Below are 23,295 nucleotides of genomic sequence, written 5' to 3' on the forward strand. Positions count from 1 at the left end.
TCTACTTGAATAAAACATGCGATTTATTTTCAATTTGATTATAAGTTTTGACTTAAGATTAGCTCAGCTATTGTGATTTTATGATCCATAAAGTTAAAATTTTAATAATAATTGTTTTTTTTTCGTTCTACACAAATGTAGTACCTACTAGTATAATAGTAGTAAGTTTTAGTATTATTTCAGGATAATGTAATAAATTAAATGATTAATAAGTTGACAAAATGGAATACATTAAAGTTAACTTTATATCAACTTGTCTTTTTATCTACTACAAATTATTCCCACTACTTCTTATCAAACGAACTCAATAGTTTTGTAATCTTTAATTCTTACATTTCATTCTCCTTCTAGTGCAGTTGGATAATGAATAAAACTGGCTTATTTTCGTTTATTTGATATATCAATCATTCAGTCAGTAAACATTAAATACTATCGCAAACGCAATCTACAAGTGACTTAAATAAGACAATATTGTAATTTATTGAAAATACGCACCATGAGCTGATTGATATAGTACTCGTAGGTAATGGTGTTAGTCACGGGATCCAGGGCGGTCTGCATCATCTCATCGTATTCTTCCTGCAATAAAATATGTATTAGGAGAACAGTGGCGAGGCAGGCAAACAGATCATCATCATCTACTATTACATAAGATGCAGTCGACAGCACGGTATATTGTTGTTGTTGTTCACCTGGGTGAACAAAGTAGATTTTTAGGTGATATAAGTCCACTTGAACAATGAAAAAAACGCATATGTTCATCTGAGTGAATTAAGTAATTTCCTAGGTGAACAAAGGCGACCGCTTTAGTCGGCTCAATTCAAGGAAAATAAAGTTGGGTAAAATAGTTCCGAGGTAAAGTGGAATAAACCGACAGCACCTTAGGCTATCCATTTTTTGATGCGAAATAATTGTTATTAAAACTGCTAAGATACTACAATGTCTATGGTAACGTGCCGTAGCCTTTTTCTGCCTACCTGCGTAAATGGTTCGCCTTCTTCAAGCATAAGCTGCGCGAACCTCTCTTTAGTGAGATACCCGCGCTCCTCCTTGTCAAAGTAGCGGAAAGCCGCCAAAAGCATCTCCGCACTGGCTGGGTAGAATCTAAAACCAAAAACGTTGAGCTAAAAATTCATACTATTTCTAGTACCTCCTAATTTTATTGTTCATAAATTAGAAAGGTAAAATTTAAGTTACTACAGTGAGGCGCCAAGATAGGCAGAATCGAATGTGGAACCCATGAAGTAGCTAAAATTTAAGTTACTACAGCGTGGCGCCAGAAGACGGACTTATGCCCGGAATCGAACGTGGGACTCCAAGTATTTAAGGCGATTAGTGTCCTCAATCCGCGCCAAATGGGCATTTTGTAAAGCCTACTCCTCTTTTACTGCTGGACAGAAATAGTTGAAAAAAATATATGTTATACAACAGTTCAAGGACTACATTTGTGACGTTTGAATTTTCGCTACGTGTCTTTGTTTTGGATTAAAAAAACAAATACGGGATATCAATTTTTTACTTAAATTCCCTACTCCTCCAAAACGGCTATGTTAATTTAAAAGATTTTTGCACGAATAGATTGGGAATTCTTTAATCTTTAAATGACACGTTGCGTTTTTCAATCGAACATTACTTTCATTCATAAATTTTACTTTTGATAAATTCCGAACGTTTTGCTGTTGAGGGGGCCTTCGCGGGGTGCGGGCGGCAGTCGGCCGCTGGCCTTCAGACGGGGAGGTTGTGTCACTCGCTTCGATTTATTGTGGGCAAAAGAAGGAGTGCGCTGCCCGCTCGTTGCCCGCTCCCGCGCCGCTGTTTTCGAGAACCGGTCTATTTGATTTTACGCATAAGATCCTGCCGCTCCCGCCCGCTGCCCGCTAAACTCGAGGCTGAGGCCTAAATACTATCGCAATACGTAATCTACAAGTGACTTAAATAAGACAATATTGTAATTTATTGAAAATACGCACCATGAGCTGATTGATATAGTACTCGTAGGTAATGGTGTTAGTCACGGGATCCAGGGCGGTCTGCATCATCTCATCGTATTCTTCCTGCAATAAATTACTTATTAGGAGAACAGCGGCGAGGCAGGCAAACAAGTAGTCGACAGCACGTTGACAGCACGGTATATTGTTGTTGTTGTTCACCTGGGTGAACAAAATAGATTTTAGGTGATATAAGTCCACTTGATCGCCGCAACAAACTCAGTCACCACTGTGACTGAGTTTGTTGCGGCGCTTCTTCTCAGCACTTGCCAAATGTTTGTCTCGAAGCGCTGGTAGGGCAAAAAAAGAATGAGACATGTATAGGTTCCTTAAGAGCATTTGACGATTTGTAAGTACTAATTTCATCATTAGTCTATACAAATAAAGATAATATTGATTTTTTATTATGATCAATGAAAAAAGTAGCATCTGTTCAGCTGGGTGAATTAATTTCCTAGGTGACACCCAGGTGAACAAAGTGGAATAAACCGACAGTACTTAAGGCTATACATCTTTTGATGCAAAATAACTTACTTATTAGGTACAACTGCTAAGATACTACAAGGTCTATGGTAACGTGCCGTAGCCTTTTTCTGCCTACCTGCGTAAATGGTTCGCCTTCTTCAAGCATAAGCTGCGCGAACCTCTCTTTAGTGAGATACCCGCGCTCCTCCTTGTCAAAGTAGCGGAAAGCCGCCAAAAGCATCTCCGCACTGGCTGGGTAGAATCTAAAACCAAACACGTTGAGCTAAAAATTCATACTATTTCTAGTACCTCCTAATTTTATTGTTCATAAATTAGAAAGGTAAAATTTAAGTTACTACAGTGAGGCGCCAAGATAGGCAGAATCGAATGTGGAACCCATGAAGTAGCTAAAATTTAAGTTACTACAGCGTGGCGCCAGAAGACGGACTTATGCCCGGAATCGAACGTGGGACTCTAAAGTATTTAACGACCGCGCCCATCGGACCGTCTACGTGACCGGAAGTGACAGCACGTGGGAATCCCCGCCCAAAACCGGAAACAGAATCTATGTAAAGGATTTTTAAATGACTGTGGTATATAGAAAGTAGCTACCCATTTATAATTTACAAACCTGTGTTCTAACATAACTTTACACATGTACGGCAGGAAGTTACTTAGCGGGACGTTGCCCGTCGCTTCTTTATTCTCGGTTGCTAATATCACCTCTTGTATTTCCGCTTCAGTTGGACAACACCCTGAAAAACATTACTGTGCGGGTAAAAAGCCTTAGATTAATAAAGCTTAATCTAAGTAAAAAGCACATAAAACGTAGGTAGGTTTAGCATTGTTACTTGTGATAGTGGTTAGTGTACTTATATAGTGCCTACGATGCGATTGCGAATAGTGTGCAGTGGGACGTGGACACCATTTCCAAACAAGTATCACAAAAAGAGATGAAGGAAGAAATCACTTTAATCTAGATGCTTCACATATAAGAATAGAGGTACTCTATTAATTACCTAAAGACCGCAGAATGGTACCAATTTCTCTAACGTCAACCACTTGTTTCCCAGAGTGGTCAAACACTTCGAAAGCCTCCATAATTTTCTTCTCCAAATCATTATTAGGTTGAACTACAAAATTATTTAATGGTGAGTTATTATTATGATAAAAAGTTAGGTAAGTAATATTACTTAAAGATTTTAACTCGTACTTTTAGGTTCTTCCTTACGAGCCATTTTCGTCAGTAATAATTGAGTGGGTTTTGAGTATTTAATTTACAAAAAGGATAAAAATAAGTTATAGTCTAAACATAACGTTGGAAAGTCAAAATTAATCAAAATAATAGCCATAGCAACAGTCAGAAATATTTGAGTTTGGTAACTATAGGCTATAGCACGGTAATACTATCATATAGTATTACCGTGGCTATAGGCATTGATATTTCATTCCCAGTTTTCAGACCGTTCCAAAAGGGTTTTAGGGACAATCAGACATGACTGAATAGGACTAAATCATCCTCAAAAATCATAAAAGTTCATTGTTCGAGAGTGGCTATTTTAAAATAAGTTATCAACCAAATCCTACTTTTGAAATTATGTACACGATAGCGCTGTAGATACTTTTATGGCGCAAGTACACTATGCGGAAAATCGGCCAAACGTAATGGTGTGAACATCATCTCGGTTATTTTCTCCTCCCTCCTCGCGTGAGTCGCCTAGTGATGGGCCAACTCGGGAAAAACAAAACTCGATTTAACCCGAGTTAAAATCCACGTAACTCGGGTTGAACTCGAGTTACGTAACTCGAGTTAACTGGATGGACAAGTGAATGTTTTTTTTTAATTTTACCAGTTTATTCCCAATAACAGTCTAAAAAATATATACAGTCATATTATTCATTCATAATGTATTGGGAGAATTTTAGCTTGATTTTAGTTTAAACAAATATTTATACTGGGTGTTAGGTAAATGGGTATATGAGCCGACACTAGCCCTTGTTAACATGGGCATATAAATGGTATGGTGAAGTCAGAAATTTGATATCATCATTTTATTTTTTTAAGTTTTCATACAAAATAAATTTTATAAAATCCGATTTGTATGAAAATTAAAATAATTAAAATGAAGATATCAATTTTTTGACTTCACCATACCATTTATATGCCCATGTTAACATGAGCTAGTCTCGGCTCATATACCCATTTACCTAACACCCTGTATTTATTATCACTTGGCATTTTTCAAAAACAGAACATAAAACACAAAAATCTACAACAATAAAATCGGCAGTTTAAAGTTAACTTCAAATCTACATTATATTGTAACACTTATTTGTTATGAATGGACGAATGAACATAGTCTCATCACTCAAATGATCGGCAAACTTCGCTCCATGTCGGTTCCATTCGGTTTATGATACGAACTCGAGTCAGAGGGAATTCAACTCGAGTGGGTTCGAGTTACGCCCAACTCGAGTTAACCCGAGTTACTTACTCGAGTTGACCATCACTAGGTCGCCCATACTTCGGTGTGCGGTGTGCGGGCTAGAACTTCGAAATTGATTGACCAAGTTAATTCGGAATTTTAGCGAGGGTGCTGTCCGTATACATCGTTGTCAAGACATATCTCAAAATGCTTAGTTCTATTTTTTAGTCACGTTCATTCTTAAATTTGGAGTTTGTCTATGGCCCCGCAACCGACTGTCGGCCATCTTTGCATTGGGCAGCCGCCATATTGGTTTGATTTGGCGCTTTCTCAGGTCGAGCTAGACGCATATTTTTCGTATTTCGCGAGTTATGGTTGATTTCACGTAATAGAGTTAATTATTTGTTCAAACAATAGTGATTAGTGTAGTGGGTCGTAACCGATCAACAACATGGATCCTGCTAAAATGAAAGTAGTGGACCTCAGGTCGGAGCTTGGCGCTCTCGGATTGGATACGAAGGGTAACAAGCCGGCTTTGGTCGAAAGATTGAAGAAAGCACTTGAAGCAAAGAGTGGAAAAGGTATTTAGTATGTTAAACATTAGGTAATAGTTACTATCACTTCATACAAATGTTGTATCCCAGGACAAACACAAAATTCTATACAAATACACGTGGTATTTCCACTAACGATGTTATCATTAGCAATTTTGGCTGTGATGTCATATAATAATATGCCAACGGTAAAGTGCTTTATAAACTTTCCATGGTTGGTGTTCGATATAAGCATCATAATAAACAAACGTTATCAGTAGGATGGATTTAATGAGAATTTAATTGAACAAGCAAGCACCATGAAGTCCACTAAAATTAAATTAAGTACCTACTTATTGACAGACTGTAGGTAATGTAATAATTATGCAACTATGAATTTACTAAGATTTATACTTGTCTGATTGCTCGGTCAGCTCTTCAGTAGGTATGTGAAATTTATAATTTATTGATTTACCTTCTTATTGTCACATTACCATCAACCAAACACTGTGTTTAAACAATAAATAGTATTTTGTTTTTGGGAAGTTAATGTAAAAATCAAAGTATGATATATCTCAAAGTTTTTATGCTACAGAGTAAATTCTTTCACCATTGTTTCTATTACAGTGGAATCTCTATAACTCGAACCTCGTTAAGTCAAAATCCTCAGTAAGTCGAAAAAAATTGCCATTCCCTCCCGCTGAGCACCTAAATACGCGGTATCTCGAATTATTTAGACTTTGTAACTCGAACAAAATGTTATTTCCCTACGAAGTATTGATGATACATATTTATACTCTATAACTCGAAAAAAAAAGGGGACTCCGTAAGTCGTAGTTAGTAAAATATAATAACGTCTTACTTGGAATTCCCCGAAATAATAGCAATAAAATCCAAAATGTATGTTAGGGTTCGGGGCTTCTAATCTATTGTTTTTGTCTTGTACACATGCAATGAAAGAATACATCAATGAAACTTTCTAAGTAACACAGCTGTGAACGTGATGTTTGTCCTTGTCGCCACAGGACACGATTACTTATAGCGGAGCTTGTCCGTCCTCTACAAGTCGAAATTTCAGCAGTTAAGTCCTTGTATCTCGAAGTTCTTGTTAAGTCGAAAACTCGTTAACTCGATTTTTTTTGCATTTCCCTTGAGATTCCAGTTATAGAGATTCCACTGTAATTGAAAGCTCAATCTTTCAAACACCAAAATAAATAAATAAATTACATCATACAGGGTGTTTGGTGGAAGGTTAGACAAACTTTGTGGTGTATAAGTAAGGTCATTTTGAGTTTTTGATGTTTGATTTGGTCTAATAATTAGACCAAAGACATATTCGAGATTAATACTAAATAATAAATTCGGTAGAAAACACGCGAGAAAAAAAATTGAAGCATTTTTCAGGTCAAATTTTGGAAAAAAATAAAAACAAAAATACCAATAAAAAAAAAAAGTAGCTGACTTAGGGTTTTATGGGCGAATTTGTATTCTCAAAATGATCATAACCTATAGGTACACCCAAGAAGTTTATCTAACTTTCCACCAAACACCCTGTATATTCAGTCCTGCAGTTGCTTTCCTTATAAATATTTAAATTGTATTGTAATATCTTTGTGTGGGAATCTGGAATACTTTTACCTTAGCAGGTCCAAATGATAATTTTGATCCTTATGATATCGTATTAGACCAAGAAAATGTGACAAAAAAAAAATACACCCAACTGAAAGACACCTTTAATATTTACAGCTATCCCAGATACATCGATTCTGGATACATCTACCGAGGATGCAGACGAACCAGCCACTCCACGCAGGCCCGGGCCTGCTTCCCGGACCACGCGGAGAGCCTCTTCATCCCGAGTGGCACCAGCCACTCCGATCAAGGTATGTGTTTAGATTTCATGTACTAACACAGATCCCGAGATTTCAACGCTGGACACAAGGTGATGTTTTCAAAAGGTACTTGGTTGTGTTTTTCGAAAGATTCAATTATCACCTGAGTACCACAGTCTAGTCACCAGATTGTGATATTCTTTTTTTATTTCATCAAAATTATTTTTTGCATGCAAATACATTTCATGTTCTTTTATACCAGCATCTTTTTTTAAAATTATATTTTAGTTCATTGCTTTGTTTATTTTTTGTTTTTGATAATTTTTCGAAAGATCTCATTTATTATTTATCCTAACCCTTTCCCGTTACCTTTTCAACATAATATCATGATTTTGCTCACTAGTTGGCGTTGCAAGGCCGTTCGTTATCGTATTTTCCGTGTTTAAAATAAAGCATATCATCCCACATCCCATCCATCTCATTATTTTTTTTATCCTTATCCCGTTTTGATAAATACAAATGATTTACCATTCCATTCGTAATCATCTCCATCACAAAAATACAAAATGAATCTTTCGAAAGATAGTTGTATCCATCTTGGCATCATTAGGAGACGCCTGAAAACGTTGACGAGCCGGATGCAGTCCTGCCTGCAGCTAGGATGACTAGAAGAAGGTCCTCGTTGACTCGGCTGGCTGCGGCCACACCGACCAAAGTAAGTATATCTATTATTTTAAAAGTTAATTACAAAGCAGTGTGATTTATTATTACTTTAGAATTAAAATTGCCCAAGAACTAAGAATTTTAACGTCCAATCAAACGTGAAGTTCAAATTTTTTTCTACTAGACTATTTTTTATTTAATCGGTACAAATAAAACTAAGAAAACTTAAACAGTGTTGTACATAAAAAAATCTTTCAATATCAATAACAAAAACGATCTTCCATTAGTCACACTGCCAATGCTCAAGCAGTGTCCTAAGTCAGCGTCGAGCGTAACGCGTCGCGTCACTCGTCGCTGACTTACGACACCACGAAGCTGCAGTCAACTTACGGCTGTTTCCTATTGTAGCAACAAAAAGAGACTCCGGAACCTATAGCCGAAGAGCCGAAGGCCGAGGAGGCGCGCGAGCCCTCTCCCGAACCCGCCCCTCCCACCCCTGCTCCAGCCAAAGAGGTAAGTTTACAAGAATGTGGAAAAGGTAAAGCCCGGTCTGTGAGCACGTAGAATTTTGTCCAATGACCCCAAGCTACCCATCCTTATCGCTCGCGCGTAATTATATTGCTGTCGCGACTGCGCGACGGGCGCCCGCAGTGAGTGTGCGAGCGCGACAGCAACATAATTACGCGCGAGTGATAAGGATGGGTAGCTTGGGTCATTGGACAAAATTCTACGTGCTCGCAGACCAGACTATAGACTATTTCATGCTTTTTCAGCCGAATTTACGGGTCTACTCTGCAATGCCTTGTCCATTCATCTCTCACATGCCTAAAAGATGAATGAGAACAATGGAAAAACGAAAATATACAGGGTGTAAGAAATAGAAAGGCAGTAACAGTTCATTCGAGTGATGCTTTCTTTTACACGCATCATGCCTTTAACGCTTCCCAGTCATTAACGATTCAGTCTTAAAAGGAATTTATTTTAAGTTATTAGTCTTTCTTTACACTATAATAAAGCTCATTAACGCTCACTAAGCGCTTATTTTAACAACTCATGCTCATCATTCCTCATTTAAACTGCCTCTTACACCCTATATGAAATGCGTCGCAGAGCGTGCCCAGTTCCAAACAAACACCAATACAACCTTGTCATTGCAGCAAGAGCCGCCGGAGCCTGAACCGGAGCCGGAGCCCGAGAGAGCGGCGCCGCAGCCGGTGCCGGCGCCGCCGCCGGTGCCGGTGCCGGTGCCGCCGCCGGCCGTGCCCGCGCCGCAGCCCGTGCCGCCTGTCAGCGAGCCACCCGCGGCGGCTGACGCCTACTCGATCTATGACGATAGGTACGATTATAAGAAGAAATACTAAGAAAAAGGCTACAAGTGATGCTAAGTTCGACTAAAAACTAAAAACAAGCATGTATTGTATTAGGTATAATAGATCGTTCCATCCATGAAGACACGCCCCACCATTCTTCCGCTAATGTTTGAGTGCTATCGGCGGTACACGCTAAAGAAGAACGGTCATCTGTGACCCAGGCCCGACAGAAACGTGACATACCTCAGTTTTTTTGTCATGTCTTAATTAGTTAAATTATATATTTTTTATATTCGAAATCTATGTATAACACCAAATTATTACCCTTTGTTTTTGTTCAGGCGTCATACAAAAACTAATACAAAATGCCTATTTATCAACAAAATTGGTAAATGTATGTACCTAAATAGCTGCTATGGAATGTATCAAGGTGACCTGGAGATACAGCCGGATTATACAGGGTGGNTTACCAATAATTCCAGAAATAATCCACAATATGTGTGATAGTTCTATACTTATCTTCTCTATTCTTCTTCTATTGATACAATAGTGTTTGGTTATTCTGGCAAATATTGCTATACCATTGATGATGTTGAACATAATAGTGATTCAAACAGAAAAGTTAATGATGCCAGTACGATATTTCAAATGCCTACAAAATAACATTAATGATTTCACAATAAAGTATTATTACTTATGCAATAAAAACGCCCGTTTCTGTGATAGTAGATCGCATAATTACACCATGATGTGTTTGGTTATGGGCCATAACCATGCATAGATAATGGTTGTCCTTCAAACATGAAACTGATCGGTTGCTTCATAGTATTGTTTACGGAAAACACAAAGAGGGCACATTTTATACTGCAGGTAGTTGTAGGATATAGATTTTAGTTATGTTTTATTTTAATGTAATATTTTGTTTCTTTTCAGGAGCTCATCTCCAGTCAATTTCAAACAAGGTGAGTTTCCATATACCTCTGAAAATACAGCATAATGAAAAAAGTTTGCATAATCTTCTAATAAGCCATTGTTAGCAAAGATATTTGAGGTTGCTTACTATTGTTTTATTTATTACAGAACCTATGGAAGTTCAAAAGACAGAAAACATACAACCAAAGGAGGAGTCAGAGGAAAAAATGAATGTTGACGAAGTTTCAGAAGTTAAGAAAGAAGATAATAAAGAGGGTGTTAAAAAAGAACCTAATGAGAATAATGAGGATGCTAAAAACAAGGCGCTGAAGGATGAGGTAATTATTAAACTTATTAATATTGTTTTATTGGAGAGATACAATACTTCCGTAGTTCCGTCGTCTACTGTTCATTGCGTACACAGGTTTTTACTGAATACATGATTTGCCTATGTTTCTGAAAGTGATGTGAATGCTTATACTAAAACGTTTATTTTTATTTGTATAGAGAACAATAGTGTCTAGACAAACCTCAAGAGGATTTAAGACACTATTTAAATCAAAGATGTAATGGCTAAAATTAAACTTTATTGTGAAAACTATTTTGGCAAATGTGAAGTTTAATTGGTAACTCTATGTGTTATAGAATGCTGTTTGTTTTCTTAACAATAAAATAAATAATGTAATAATAAAATAAATAAATTTGGCGATAGCAAAGTTGAAGTTATAATTGCCGCTCTACATAAGTACTTATTTTTCATCTAAAAACGTACGATGCTGAATTAAGTCGTTCCTCAAGGGTTTTCTTAACACAATCTAGCACGATCCAAATTCTAGCACATTGAGGCTTGTAAATCGGTCCACACTCTACGCTCGGGTCGCTTCAACTAAAAACGTACGACGCTGAATTAATTCGTTCCTCAAGGGTTTTCGAAACACAATTTAGCACGATCCAAATTCTAGCACACTCGAGGCTTGTAAATTGATCCACACTAAAGCCTGGTCCGTGAGCACGTAGAATCCCGTCCAATGACCCCAAGCTACCCATCCTTATCGCTCGCGCGTAATTATATTGCTGTCGCGACTGTGCGACGGGCGCCCGCAATGAGTGTGCGAGCGCGACAGCAACATAATTACGTGCGAGCGACAAGGATGGGCAGCTTGGGGTCATTGGACGGGATTCTACGTGCTCACGGACCAGGCTTTACACGTTCGCTGACGCATTTTCACACGTAACGAATGTTCGCCGCAGGCTCGCGAGCTGTCCGAAGCGGAGGAGTGGCGGCAACTCAACGAACGGCTACGGGAACGGGAACAGGAGCGCCGCGAGCGCGAACAACGCCAGGCCGAGGAGGAGAAACGACGCGAACAGGAGCTCAGCCAGGTAAAACATTATCATTTTAGGCACAGGCAAAGGCGTAGCTACCAAGAGGCTAGACGGAGCAGTGCTCCGCAGGGGGCCGTAGAGTCCTTAGGCCGTTTGTAGACGTCCGTTTTTTCACAAAAAACGGATATCCTTTGTTTGCTGTCAATTTTCTCGCCGGACCCATGTCCGATGCATGTGCACACGTTCATTATAAACCATACGCCACCGCTAAATCCGGTGAAAGAATCGGGCCGTTGTCCGGTCAAAAAACGGATGTCTACAAACGGCCTAAGAGCGCTTCGGCATCGGTCCGGCGAACAGTTTGTCCGGTGCATGTACACACATTCATTATAATTCATACACCACCGCAAATCCGGCAAAAAACACGGTCCGTTATCCGGTAAAAAAAACGGACGTCTACAAGCGCTCTAAGGCCGCTTGTACAACGGCCCGATTCTTTCACCGGATTTAGCGGTGGCGTATGGTTTATAATGATCGTGTGCACATGCATCGGATATGGGTCCGGCGAGAAAATAGACAGCAAACAAAGGATATCCGTTTTTTGACGGTCCGTCGTCCGGTGAAAAAACGGATGTCTACAAACGGCCTTACCAGAAAATCTCAATCGAACTGAACTTTCAAAATTTATCTTATTTTCTTATTTCGAAAATAGAGAAATTCGAAATTTGACGGATAGTGATAATATGTGCGTTTTATTGTTGTGAAGAGCTGTATCAGGAGTGAGTAAACTATAGTATGGTCTGCGAGCACGTAGAATTTTGTCCAATGACCCCAAGCTACACATCCTTATCGCTCGCGTGTAATTATATTGCTGTCGCGACTGTGTGACGGGCGCCCGCAGTGAGTGAGCAAGCGCAACAGTAACATAATTACGCGCGAGCGATAAGGATGGGTAGCTAATTATACGTGCTCACAGACCGGGCTTTAGTGTCATAATAAAACCTAACCAGTTTAGATAGCACTGGGGCCCCATTTTTTATTTGCCCCAGGGCCCTTGGTACGCTGCCTAGCTAGGCCACTGGCCACAGAACGTGACAGAACTGCTGAACATAATATGCCTCCCCAATGATTTCCTCCTGCATCCAGCGCCTTCCTGCTACCTTTATCAGGTTGTCAGTCCACTTTGTGGGTTGACGTTCCATGCTGCGTTTTCCAGTAAGGTAAGTGCCCCAATGAAAAACACTTTTTAAACTCCCGTATCATGAAATACCGGTATTTTAAAACAAATGGGAACACTAAATCATGAACTTTTGACATTTTACTGTCAAAATTGAGTTTTACATTTAAGGCTAGGATTTACCGCCTCGATGCCGTGCATTTGTTTACCTCAGCCCCCGCACACCTCGCACTGACACTCGCGCTGACACTCGCGCGTACGCGTTGACGCCACAGTGTAAAAACAAACCGTAAGTTGGATGACGGTTTACGTAATCTTCAAATAGTTAATAAATAAATAATAACATTAAATATCCTTCGACAATGAGGGCTATCGTTTTAGCGCTCACCAGTTAGCGCCACTGTAGAGTAAGGTCCTGTCACTTGCTAGTAGCGAAAACAGTGGCACCAACTGGTGAGCGCTAAAGTGGTAGGAGGACTATCGCATTTGCACTCATCAAGATGGCGCCACTGTAGAGTAAGGTCCTGTCAATCGCCAGGGGTGCCAACTGTTAGGTATAAAAACGATAGCCGTCATTGGAAGAGCAGACAGTTTTGACAGTTCCAACTCTTTGTCAGACAGTTTTATAGGATAGCTAGCTACCAAAGCCACGATGACCCAAACTTCATGATTCACCAAAATTCTATCCTATATTGGGAGCATATGCTGACAAACTTTCAGCTTTTATAAAATGACGTAGGTCTGGCGTTCACCAGCTCTTAGTCTATTTTGTTTCCTCTTGAAGGAAAAGGCAAAGGCATTCGCCAATCAGCCAAGTCTTCAATAGAAATCCATAGAGATTTACAATGATTATTCTTCCACAGACGACAGCGATCTGAACCAGTATCTGGAGCTGCCGGGCCTGAACGCGGTGACGCCGCTGAGCGAGGGAGCCTTCGCCCACGCCTGGGCCGGCGCGCGCGCGAGCCACGGCGTCAGCACGGGACGCGTCTACTACGAGGTATGTTTATTTATAAGTAAGTTCTTTATTGTGTATAGAAACAAACAGGTTACAGAAAGATCTTAAATTAATTACAGAGTATCACTTGATCCTACCCTTTCAGGCGTATACACATTTATAATTCTTATATCTAAACATATTTATTTATAATCTAGGTATTCTTGTACACTATAAAACATTTTTAGTTAACCATTCTTTAATAACATTTCTAAATTTTGAGAATTTTAGTTCTTTAAAATCGTCTGGTAGTTTATTATAATATATTTTTATACACATAATAAAAGCATTCCTTGATGCTAGTGTTAATTTTGTCTGAGGCCTTACTAGTTAATTTCTGTATACAGAGCGTAGGTTTCGATTTGAAATTTATTGGGCTGTCAACATGAGGTACAGTAATAAACACAATAAAAAATGTTTTATGCTAAAGATCTCAACTCTCAAGCTAACTGCTCCCACACAAACAATAATGATACCACAGGATGATCATTTGCTTGTAACATGCTATTTTATGCAATGGGGTAATTGAGAAAATTGCTAGACTTATTTAAAAAAAATAACTTTAATCTAGCCCTGACAATCTTTAGTCAAAGTTGGCAGAAGGGAGATCATAACTCAGAATTGATATACAAAACGTGCGGACTTGGTGCATTTTGTTTGACAACTCATAAAAATAATTTAAATTGACTGTGGTCTAAGTACCCAGTGTTAGAAATTAACTTAATAAGCAGTCGAGTCACACGCCACTGATGATAGCGCTAGATGTGATTTGTTGTATAGAAATTCACAAAAATGTTACTGAATTCCTGTATTGTATTACAAAGCTCGTGATTTACTATTGAATTCTGAGCTGAAAATGCAGGTAGATAATTATTTCGTATTTACTCTCATGCACCTAATCCTAAATTCTTTAGAAATTTCCATCGATGTAAACAAACACTTGTGCACACAATTACACTATAATACTCACGTTTTCTTAATATCATACACATTATTTCACAAGCTCATGAAACCAACTTTATTCTCATGATGAAACAAATATCAAATCTAACATTGAAAACAAAATATTTTAACAAAATATTTGGATGGTGAAAATTTGTGCTTCATGTTAAAATGTCAAATCGACATTTGACGTTGAAATTTAGGTCCTATCTCTGGAAAATCTGTAAGTCGTAGACAATTTTCATAGATAATAATCTGTAAATTTTATCGATTTTATTTCAAGTATTCAATTATTTCAATTACCAATTACTTTGATAATATTAATTTAAAATAAAATATAAACGAGGTTATATTCAACAATGTATTTTTTCTTCATTGAATGCAAGAACACACTTTGCGAAGAAGTCTTTGAATTCAGCTTTATTATACAGACGAGTGTCACACAAAAAAGGCCTTTCGACCACTTTTCGACTGGTTTACGATTTTATTGTGCACTTTGTCTAGACCCACAGTATAATTTAAATTATATTTCCTAAACAAATAAAAAAGGGAAAATTAAATTTTCTTTGATTAAGAAGATCCTATTTTGACGATCACATTACTGATCACAACATCAATCAGAAGAGGGATTGATCTTAATAATTATACAAACGATCTTTAAAAATCTAATAATCGTCTGTTGCAGTCCGTAAATGACATTTACAGAATTGCGATTAACGAGAGATTTTGTCGCATCACTAGTAGATCAACTGACATAGACTAAAAATTCGTCAATGTCAGTTGGCCATATTTGTTTACATTTAGGGAAATTTCTAAAGAACTAAGGTATATGTATATGGTTTGTGAGATCGCAAGCGGAATAACACAACACCTCTACCAACTTAATGAATATTATAACCATTTTTTCTAAAATATTTTTAGCCCCCCTTAACCTATCAATTTTTTTTTCACTGTACACAATACATAAAATCCTATTTTATTTGCTATTTTTATTGACTTTTTTGAGTTTTGACACCTCTACTCTAAATATGTTATTTGACTTGGTTGAGCTGCTTTTTGAGTTAAAAAAGTAAAGTAAAAGTAAAAAATGTTTTGACAAAAAGAGCGACATGACATTTACATAAATTACAAAAAGAAGAAACATTGTGCCCTGCTGTCAAATAGGGGCCCGCTCAGCATTAATCGGGGCATGCCCGCATGCCCATGCCCCGACACCGATTTTCAGCGGGTCCCTTGACGTTGCTGCGCCCTACCGTTAAGATTAAAGTAAACAGTCAAATAAATAGAATGAAAACGATTGTTACAGGTACGCGTCGGTGATAAACTGCCAACAATAGCGGAGCCGGACAAAGACGCGCCCGGCTCGGGGCTCCGAGTCGGCTGGTCCACTGAAGACTCCTCGTTGCATCTTGGTAAGTCGACAATACACACTGCGGGGCTACCCCGAATAACGTTATCCGAAGTTTCGAATGTTGCCGTCCCTCTCACGCACAGCGAGATGCCAGCATGAGCGACGGTGACAGACGGACCCGAAACTACGTAAACAGCGTTTCGTAGTAGCCCTGCTGTTTACCTTGCAATACTAAAATGCATACATCTGTTTCCACCAACAGAGAGTCGAGTGAAATGAAAAAGAGGGCAAAAAGAGTAAAAATGAGCTCACTCATCAAACCAATACTCCCGAATTCTTTCTTGGTGAATAATGGCAATCCTATTTTATGTAAACCAAGACCGCTCTTCTAAACATGCCTAATTCATACCTCTGGCGGTGGAATACGGGCTTAACTAAATGAGGGCTATCTTATTTGCCCCCTGGGTGACGCCGCTATAGAATAAGTTACTGTCACTTGCTAATAGCTAAGACAATGGCCCCCACTAATGAGCGCTGATTACGCTGAAGACTGAATCAGTAGGAGCACTTCGCATTTGCACTCGCTAAGATGTGTGTGTAGTGTGTACTGTCACTCAATAGCCTGGAATTTGGATCATTGACATATGACACTTTTTCATTACGAGTGCATAAAAAACGTGCTTGCAATGCTGTGGACATCACAGTTCTACTCCGATCATTTCCACTTACATAATCAATATTATGTGAAATAGAATATTCCTGTGCTGATATAATAGCGCACGATTCACTGTTGAGTTGTGAGCCAAAAGTGCAGGTAGATCAATATTTCGTATTTACTCTCATACATCCTATGGTTTGTGAGATCGCAAGCGGAATTACACGTTAGATATGACTTTAGAATTAGAATTATTTATTTGCGTACCCCCTCCAATGAGAGCAAAGAAGTCTATGGTTTCAGCGCTCACCAGTTGGCGCCACTGTAGAGTAAGGTCACTGTCACTTGCTAGTGGCGAAGACAGTGGCGCCTGCTGGTGAGCCCTGAAGCGGTAGGAGGACTCGCATCCTCTGGAGTTGCCTCGTTTTTGGAGCCCGCAGGGAGAATCCCACATAACCCACTAGCTGCCCCTGCGGCTGGTGGGTATACAAATCAATGTATTTTCCTGACGATAAAAAAAGCAGCCGGCGGACTTTATTTAGGTGTAAGATGTAAGTGTAATTGTGTATCGTTTGCAGGCGCGGACGCTCAAAGCTGGGCGCTAGAAAGCAGCGGACGGCGCGTATGCGGCGGCACCTTCGAGCCCTATGGCGCTGAATTGTCTGAGAAAGACGTCGTCGGAGCCTACTTGGTAAGTTTACGACATAATATGTATCTGTAGAGCGAAGATAATGTATTTTATCCATAACGAGAAAGCTCTTGGCCTGCATCTTGTACTTGTACTTGTAAGCCTAGGATGTGCGAAGCAATAAGCTTTTACAGCATCATTTTATCGATTTTACGCGATAAGCCCATACATTTGTCGTCTAAAGTCATTGATAAGATGTTATGATGGCGCGCATCTTAGCCCGGCTGATGATGATGAGAAGATGAAAGTTTTGTCTCTGTGGTATAATATTAAAGACCCCCTTTTATAGACCCTGGGTTCGACTACTTTTAGTTGCATAGTGTGCTGATACACCCATGTTATTGAACTCCTGTATTGTATTACAAAGCCCGTGATTCACTGTTGAATTGTAAGCCGAAAATGCAGGTAGATAATTATTTCGTATTTACTCTTATACATCTGTACGGTTTGTGAGATCGCAAGCGAAATATCACTACAATGAAGACACTATTATTAACTAGTATTCGACTTTTATATGGCCAGAAAACATTGGCATTCATGGTTGAGTATCCCAAAGTAATCCCAAAACTTAATGCGCATTTTCTTTTTAGAAACAAAATCCCAGTTTTAGTGTCATTTTGAGGTTCTATGTTGTATCAGTGTTGGTAAGGCGAGCTGTGTCATCATCTCAGCCATTTCAGCCATATGACGTCCACTGCTGAACATGGGCCTCCCCCAATGATTTCCACAATGGCCGGTTGGTGGCGGCCTGCGTTCAGCGTCTTCCTGCTACCTTTACTATGTCGTCGGTCCAATTTGTGGGTGGCCGTCCCGCGCTGCGTTTTCTGTTACGCGGCCTCCACTCCAGAACCTTGCTGCCCCATCGGCCGAGCATCATCATTATCAACAGCCCTTTATAGTCCACAGCTGGACTAAGAGCCTCCTCCACTATAGTGGAGGGTTATGCCATAATCCCCACGCTTGGCAGGCGGGTTGGTAGGCCAGTAGAATTAAACACAAAAATTGATTAAATCGGAAATAATTCCTACAAAAGATTTTTTTGCTTTAATGGCTTCATTGGTTGCCCATTAAGACTCTCCTAAGTTTTCGACTTCGACGGAGTTGTGCTTAAGTGGTGGGGGCCCCTGAAAGGGGCGTTTTTTCGGTTTTCCGGTTATACCGCGTAAAGGGCTTACCCTATCGAAAAGTGGTCTTCATGACGGTTAAAGGGCACTTATTCCTGCATTGAATAAGACCAAATTCATATGTTTTGGACAAACCGTTCTCGCGCTAAAGTTCGGCAAAGTAGAAAATATNCATGATTGAAAATTCTTAGCTTTCTCCAGTAATACTGATATTATTATACTGTGACTCGCCACCCGCCAGACAGAGGCGATTTTGTCAAAAATATTGACAAGTCGCGAACTGTCACAGGAATAAAACTGACACGCGTCCGTCCTCCGTAAGCGCCACCGCGCGACTGATTAAGATTGTCCAAGCCGTCATGGCCGATTTTTTCACATTTTTTCAACATAGTAACTAAATAAGACGCAATAACAAAAGTTTGAAAAGTTGTCGACCTAGAAAATACAAAGTCCTATCTATTAGTATATATTTTAAGTGTAAAATGTTAAAAATGAATATATGAGAGTAAAACAAAAAAGCCGTCGACGTACTTCTTTAGAATTTTTTTTTATCGGACAAACTATGCAATATCGTGTTTTGGAAAAGTTGTCGCCCTAGTTAAAGACATTAACTTACTCGTACAATTTTTTGTTTGCTAAAATATCTTTTCATTTAGAAGCTATCTGCAAACAAAATCGGTCAAATATCGACAATTTGGGAAATCATGGCCTTAAGTGTCGCCCATTTGCTAAACGGTGTTTTTTCGAAGATTTCTTTTAACATTTCTTTAGACAGGTGAGTTGTTATTAATGTACTAAGATTTGGTAATACGAGTTTATTATTTATCGTTATTACATTTTATTAGGGTCGATTTTTCAATCGTCAGTTAACTTTTATCTGAAGAATAAACTTGTTATGTTGACACAATTCCCATACTGAAACTGTCAATGACTTGCCAAACTTATTCCTCAGTTAAAAGTTATCCATCGATTGAAAAACCAGCCCTTAGCGAATAGAAACTAAATTGTAAATAAACAACTTGAAAAAATCGAACTGCCTAAGGCGGGACCCGAACCCGCCATAGGCAGTTTGATTTTTTCAAGTTGTTTATTTAAAATTTTGTTATTTATTTTCAATGTAAGATATTATTGTCAAGCTATTTATAACATAAATTGCTATATAAAACTTTTGCGTTTGAAACACTATTTTACCCTACTTTTTTTACTCTGTTCTTTTTTTTTGTAACAGTTATGGCTCCTGAGAGAAAATACTGCCTGCGTCGGTTTGGACTGGCTATGGAATACATGGAGGCCATGCAGAAAAGTACGGAATCTGATTCTGATTACCAACTTATACCCCTTATTAATAAAAGTTACACCCTAGTTGAACTCTGGCTTAAACTGTCATTTAGTATGGAAAAATCATTTTAATCCAGAGTTCATCCTAGGTGTAACTTTTTATTAATAAGGGGGATAGGTTTTATTAAAAACATTTATTGATATGTGAATTTTATTTTTCTTGGTCACTTAGTTCTTTGGTGCAAGAACCTGATTTCACTGCATCTTCCATCACACATTTAGAAGACCCGAGCATCAGACTACCTACAGTGAGGCTCTGAATCATCATTGGACCCACTGACCAAGACTGGGCATTCATAACTGGAATAAAAACGTCCTAGTTTTTGAGACAGATTCCTAATTTTATTATGAAAGATAAATGCTGTTTAATACCACCGGTATATCAAACATGACTGGTGCGCTTACCTTACGTGGCCTACTCTACAGAATCTTGCTGCCCCATCGCCCGTCGGTTCTGCGTACTATGTGCCTGATAGATAGGAGAAAATATTTATACACATAGGCAAACACCAACACGTTTTACGCGGTTTCCTAAGGAAGCGACGAGCGCGGCGTTACGCGACACGGCAAGTGCATCGTACACAGTCATACCCACCCCGCTGTTACGTCCTTTTCCATAAAAAAAGCTATGCGTTGGCACCGCGCCAGTGCTGCGTGGATCCAGCGTTTGGCAACCGCTCATCGCAACGAAAATAATTCGCCAAATAACTCGGCGAATCACTGCTAACAACTGTTGTCATCCACAGGACCCGGTGCGCCTGCAGCGCCACAAGCGAAAGCAAGAGAAGAAGAACCGCTGGAGCAACTTCTACAAGTCCGTCGAGGTCATCAACGAGGTCTTGACGCCGCCTGTCGAGGTATACATACAGGGTGGAAACGATAAGTGATCTCACTCAATTATTTCTAAACAATACAAGATATCGAAAAACTGGTTACTGTTCCTGAAAGTGCTTCACAGGCTCTTTCAAACGATACCATTAATAAGTTACATAATAAACTGGATCTATCCGAAAATTCTATGTTTCCAGTTGTATATGGCTCAGGAAAATATGTTTATTTGTTTTCAACAGTATCTATCTACACAGCATAAAGTTCAAATTGATGTGGGATCTATTTAAACAATGCCTGGTTAAGAGTTAACTTAAAACCTTATCCTGTTATGGTAGTGTCAACAATTTTTTCGTTCAATTCAATTGATCCGGCTCGAAGGACCACTTTAATTTGATTTACCAAGTTTCGTGGGGTTTATAGAACTTGCGTTAACGGCTCGAATATTTTATCGAATACCTTTAATAATTTATATTAATGTATTTTTTACAGACTGATGTTATAAAACCGAAGAAGGAAACTTCTACCGAAGTTAGGATTCCTGAACCAGAGTTGGACGACGATAAAATCACTTTATCTTGGTGTAAGTATTTATCCATACATTCTTTCTTTCGTTCGTTTCTACACGGATGTGCACTGATGAGCAAAGACCCTAAGGATTTCTACAATGTCTGGCCCTCCGCTGCCCGCGTCATGTATGTGGATTCACAGTTTTGAAATTGCGAATCATTTGTAATTGTAAATTCAATAACATGTATATTTTGCCCATGCCAAGTTTGGCTTAAGACTATGCCAGATAGAACACATTTAATCGTTATTAAAATTTATTAGCGAATTGAGTAGCTCAATGAGGGCTATCGTTTTAGCGCTCACCAGTTAGCGCCACTGTAGAGTAAGGTCCTGTCACTTGCTAGTAGCGAAAACAGTGGCACCAACTGGTGAGCGCTAAAGTGGTAGGAGGACTATCGCATTTGCACTCATCAAGATGGCGCCACTGTAGAGTAAGGTCCTGTCAATCGCCAGGGGTGCCAACTGTTAGGTATAAAAACGATAGCCGTCATTGGAAGAGCAGACAGTTTTGACAGTTCCAACTCTTTGTCAGACAGTTTTATAGGATAGCTAGCTACCAAAGCCACGATGACCCAAACTTCATGATTCACCAAAATTCTATCCTATATTGGGAGCATATGCTGACAAACTTTCAGCTTTTATAAAATGACGTAGGTCTGGCGTTCACCAGCTCTTAGTCTATTTTGTTTCCTCTTGAAGGAAAAGGCAAAGGCATTCGCCAATCAGCCAAGTCTTCAATAGAAATCCATAGAGATTTACAATGATTATTCTTCCACAGACGACAGCGATCTGAACCAGTATCTGGAGCTGCCGGGCCTGAACGCGGTGACGCCGCTGAGCGAGGGAGCCTTCGCCCACGCCTGGGCCGGCGCGCGCGCGAGCCACGGCGTCAGCACGGGACGCGTCTACTACGAGGTATNTAAAATATTTTTATAGTCGTGAAAGAAAAGTGGTTCACAATGTGTTAAAGTATTTGTCGAAGAGAAATACTAAGGGTTCGGACAATATTTTCATTGAATAATGTTTCCGACAAAGGTTGTCAAATTGACTGACATGTTTATCGTATAGTACAGTCCACTATGAAAATTAGCTGTGGTTTGTTTCAACTACCTATTTTAAAGTTTTTTGTCACTTTCTAAGTGTTGAATTTTATGGAATTGGGAAAGAAGTACCGAGTTTGAAGCGTTCATGAGCAGACATTGCAGTTGAATATTCAAGTTCTGAATTTGATTATTGACGAATAATAAAATAAATCCTACTAACTCGATTGATGGTTTCATTTAATTTATTTAAACCAGGTTACCTATAATAATATTTTTTCGTAAATTTATGAAAATATCAAATTAGCCCGTAATCCAGAATCCTGATACATAAAGTTAGCCTATTAATTTAACACAGGTACGACTGTACTCAGTGTTGCACTATCAAATGCAATTGACGCGCCTCTATGCCAGGGTTTTTATGTTCCTGGTCAGGCTATAAAATCATTATTATAGCGCAGTTACACTATGTGTGTATGGCACAGCCAACTAGCAGCGATACAAAAGGTCGATTCGACTGTCGAACTGACAATCTATCTTATGTATAGTTCCAAAATACTGAACTGTCCTATCCATGACATTGACAGTGGGGCGCCACCGTCAATATCGGATCGCTGGTTTCGATTTTTGCCATGTTGGAAACCATATAGTTGAACGATGGTAGCGCCCCCCTGTCATTGAGTTTGGTGGGACAGTTCAGCGTGGGTCATCTATATTTTTCGTAATGTAATGCATCAAATAAATACTTTCTTTCTTTCTAATGTCTCGTTCTCCCGCCAAAATATGTCAAAATCAAAACCCTGCTATTCCAAATGACCATGACATTGGGTTTGTTTACATTTGGTATCGCTTCTCGTTGGCCGTACTTTAGTTGATCGAATACGCACGGCGAAACGAACTGAAATGCGTGTTTACACTACATATCGATGAACTCCGCGCATAGTGTACCTGTGCCATTAGGGCCAACGTCAAAAGTTGCACGGGTGCCGCCCGTGGCCTCATTCAGAGTGGAGGCGCGTCTGCACATTGGCGCACTTCAGATTGTACCGCCATCACTATTTTTCAATGCAGATAAGTGATTGCATAGCAGATTACTTTCATGTTTCAAAATAATACAGATAAGGATAAGT

The 23,295-nt window shown here is 39.2% G+C and overlaps 3 protein-coding genes across 3 annotated transcripts in view; 1 reads left to right on the plus strand and 2 right to left on the minus strand.

Annotated features, from left to right (window-relative positions):
* Positions 1-285: 285 nt before the first annotated feature.
* On the minus strand, positions 286-1,100 carry LOC114359735 (dynein regulatory complex protein 8-like). Its single transcript, XM_028314221.1, has 2 exons — positions 978-1,100; positions 286-579 (listed from the first exon to the last, which is right to left on the minus strand). The coding sequence occupies exons 1-2, from the start codon at positions 1,080-1,082 to the stop codon at positions 457-459; spliced, it is 228 nt and encodes a 75-aa protein (XP_028170022.1). The 5' UTR covers positions 1,083-1,100; the 3' UTR covers positions 286-456.
* An 831-nt stretch (positions 1,101-1,931) lies between these two features.
* LOC114359728 (dynein regulatory complex protein 8) lies at positions 1,932-3,763 on the minus strand. Its single transcript, XM_028314216.1, has 5 exons — positions 3,667-3,763; positions 3,473-3,586; positions 3,085-3,208; positions 2,590-2,716; positions 1,932-2,054 (listed from the first exon to the last, which is right to left on the minus strand). The coding sequence occupies exons 1-5, from the start codon at positions 3,689-3,691 to the stop codon at positions 1,932-1,934; spliced, it is 513 nt and encodes a 170-aa protein (XP_028170017.1). The 5' UTR covers positions 3,692-3,763.
* A 1,567-nt stretch (positions 3,764-5,330) lies between these two features.
* The window catches only part of LOC114359730 (unconventional myosin-Va-like), a 67,851-nt gene continuing 49,886 nt past the window's right edge, over positions 5,331-23,295 (plus strand). Inside the window, exons 1-14 of the mRNA XM_028314217.1 lie at positions 5,331-5,460; positions 7,159-7,295; positions 7,855-7,959; positions 8,316-8,420; positions 9,065-9,243; positions 10,151-10,179; positions 10,298-10,467; positions 11,381-11,512; positions 13,459-13,632; positions 15,878-15,983; positions 17,156-17,268; positions 20,474-20,584; positions 21,048-21,138; positions 21,904-22,040. Of these exons, the coding sequence (XP_028170018.1) occupies positions 5,331-5,460; positions 7,159-7,295; positions 7,855-7,959; positions 8,316-8,420; positions 9,065-9,243; positions 10,151-10,179; positions 10,298-10,467; positions 11,381-11,512; positions 13,459-13,632; positions 15,878-15,983; positions 17,156-17,268; positions 20,474-20,584; positions 21,048-21,138; positions 21,904-22,040 (1,719 nt within the window). The remainder of the gene's footprint in view (positions 5,461-7,158; positions 7,296-7,854; positions 7,960-8,315; positions 8,421-9,064; positions 9,244-10,150; positions 10,180-10,297; positions 10,468-11,380; positions 11,513-13,458; positions 13,633-15,877; positions 15,984-17,155; positions 17,269-20,473; positions 20,585-21,047; positions 21,139-21,903; positions 22,041-23,295) is intronic.

The sequence above is a fragment of the Ostrinia furnacalis genome, unplaced genomic scaffold (assembly GCF_004193835.3).
Source record: "Ostrinia furnacalis isolate ACB-3 unplaced genomic scaffold, ASM419383v2 OfSCF4632, whole genome shotgun sequence".
NCBI lineage: Eukaryota > Metazoa > Arthropoda > Insecta > Lepidoptera > Crambidae > Ostrinia > Ostrinia furnacalis.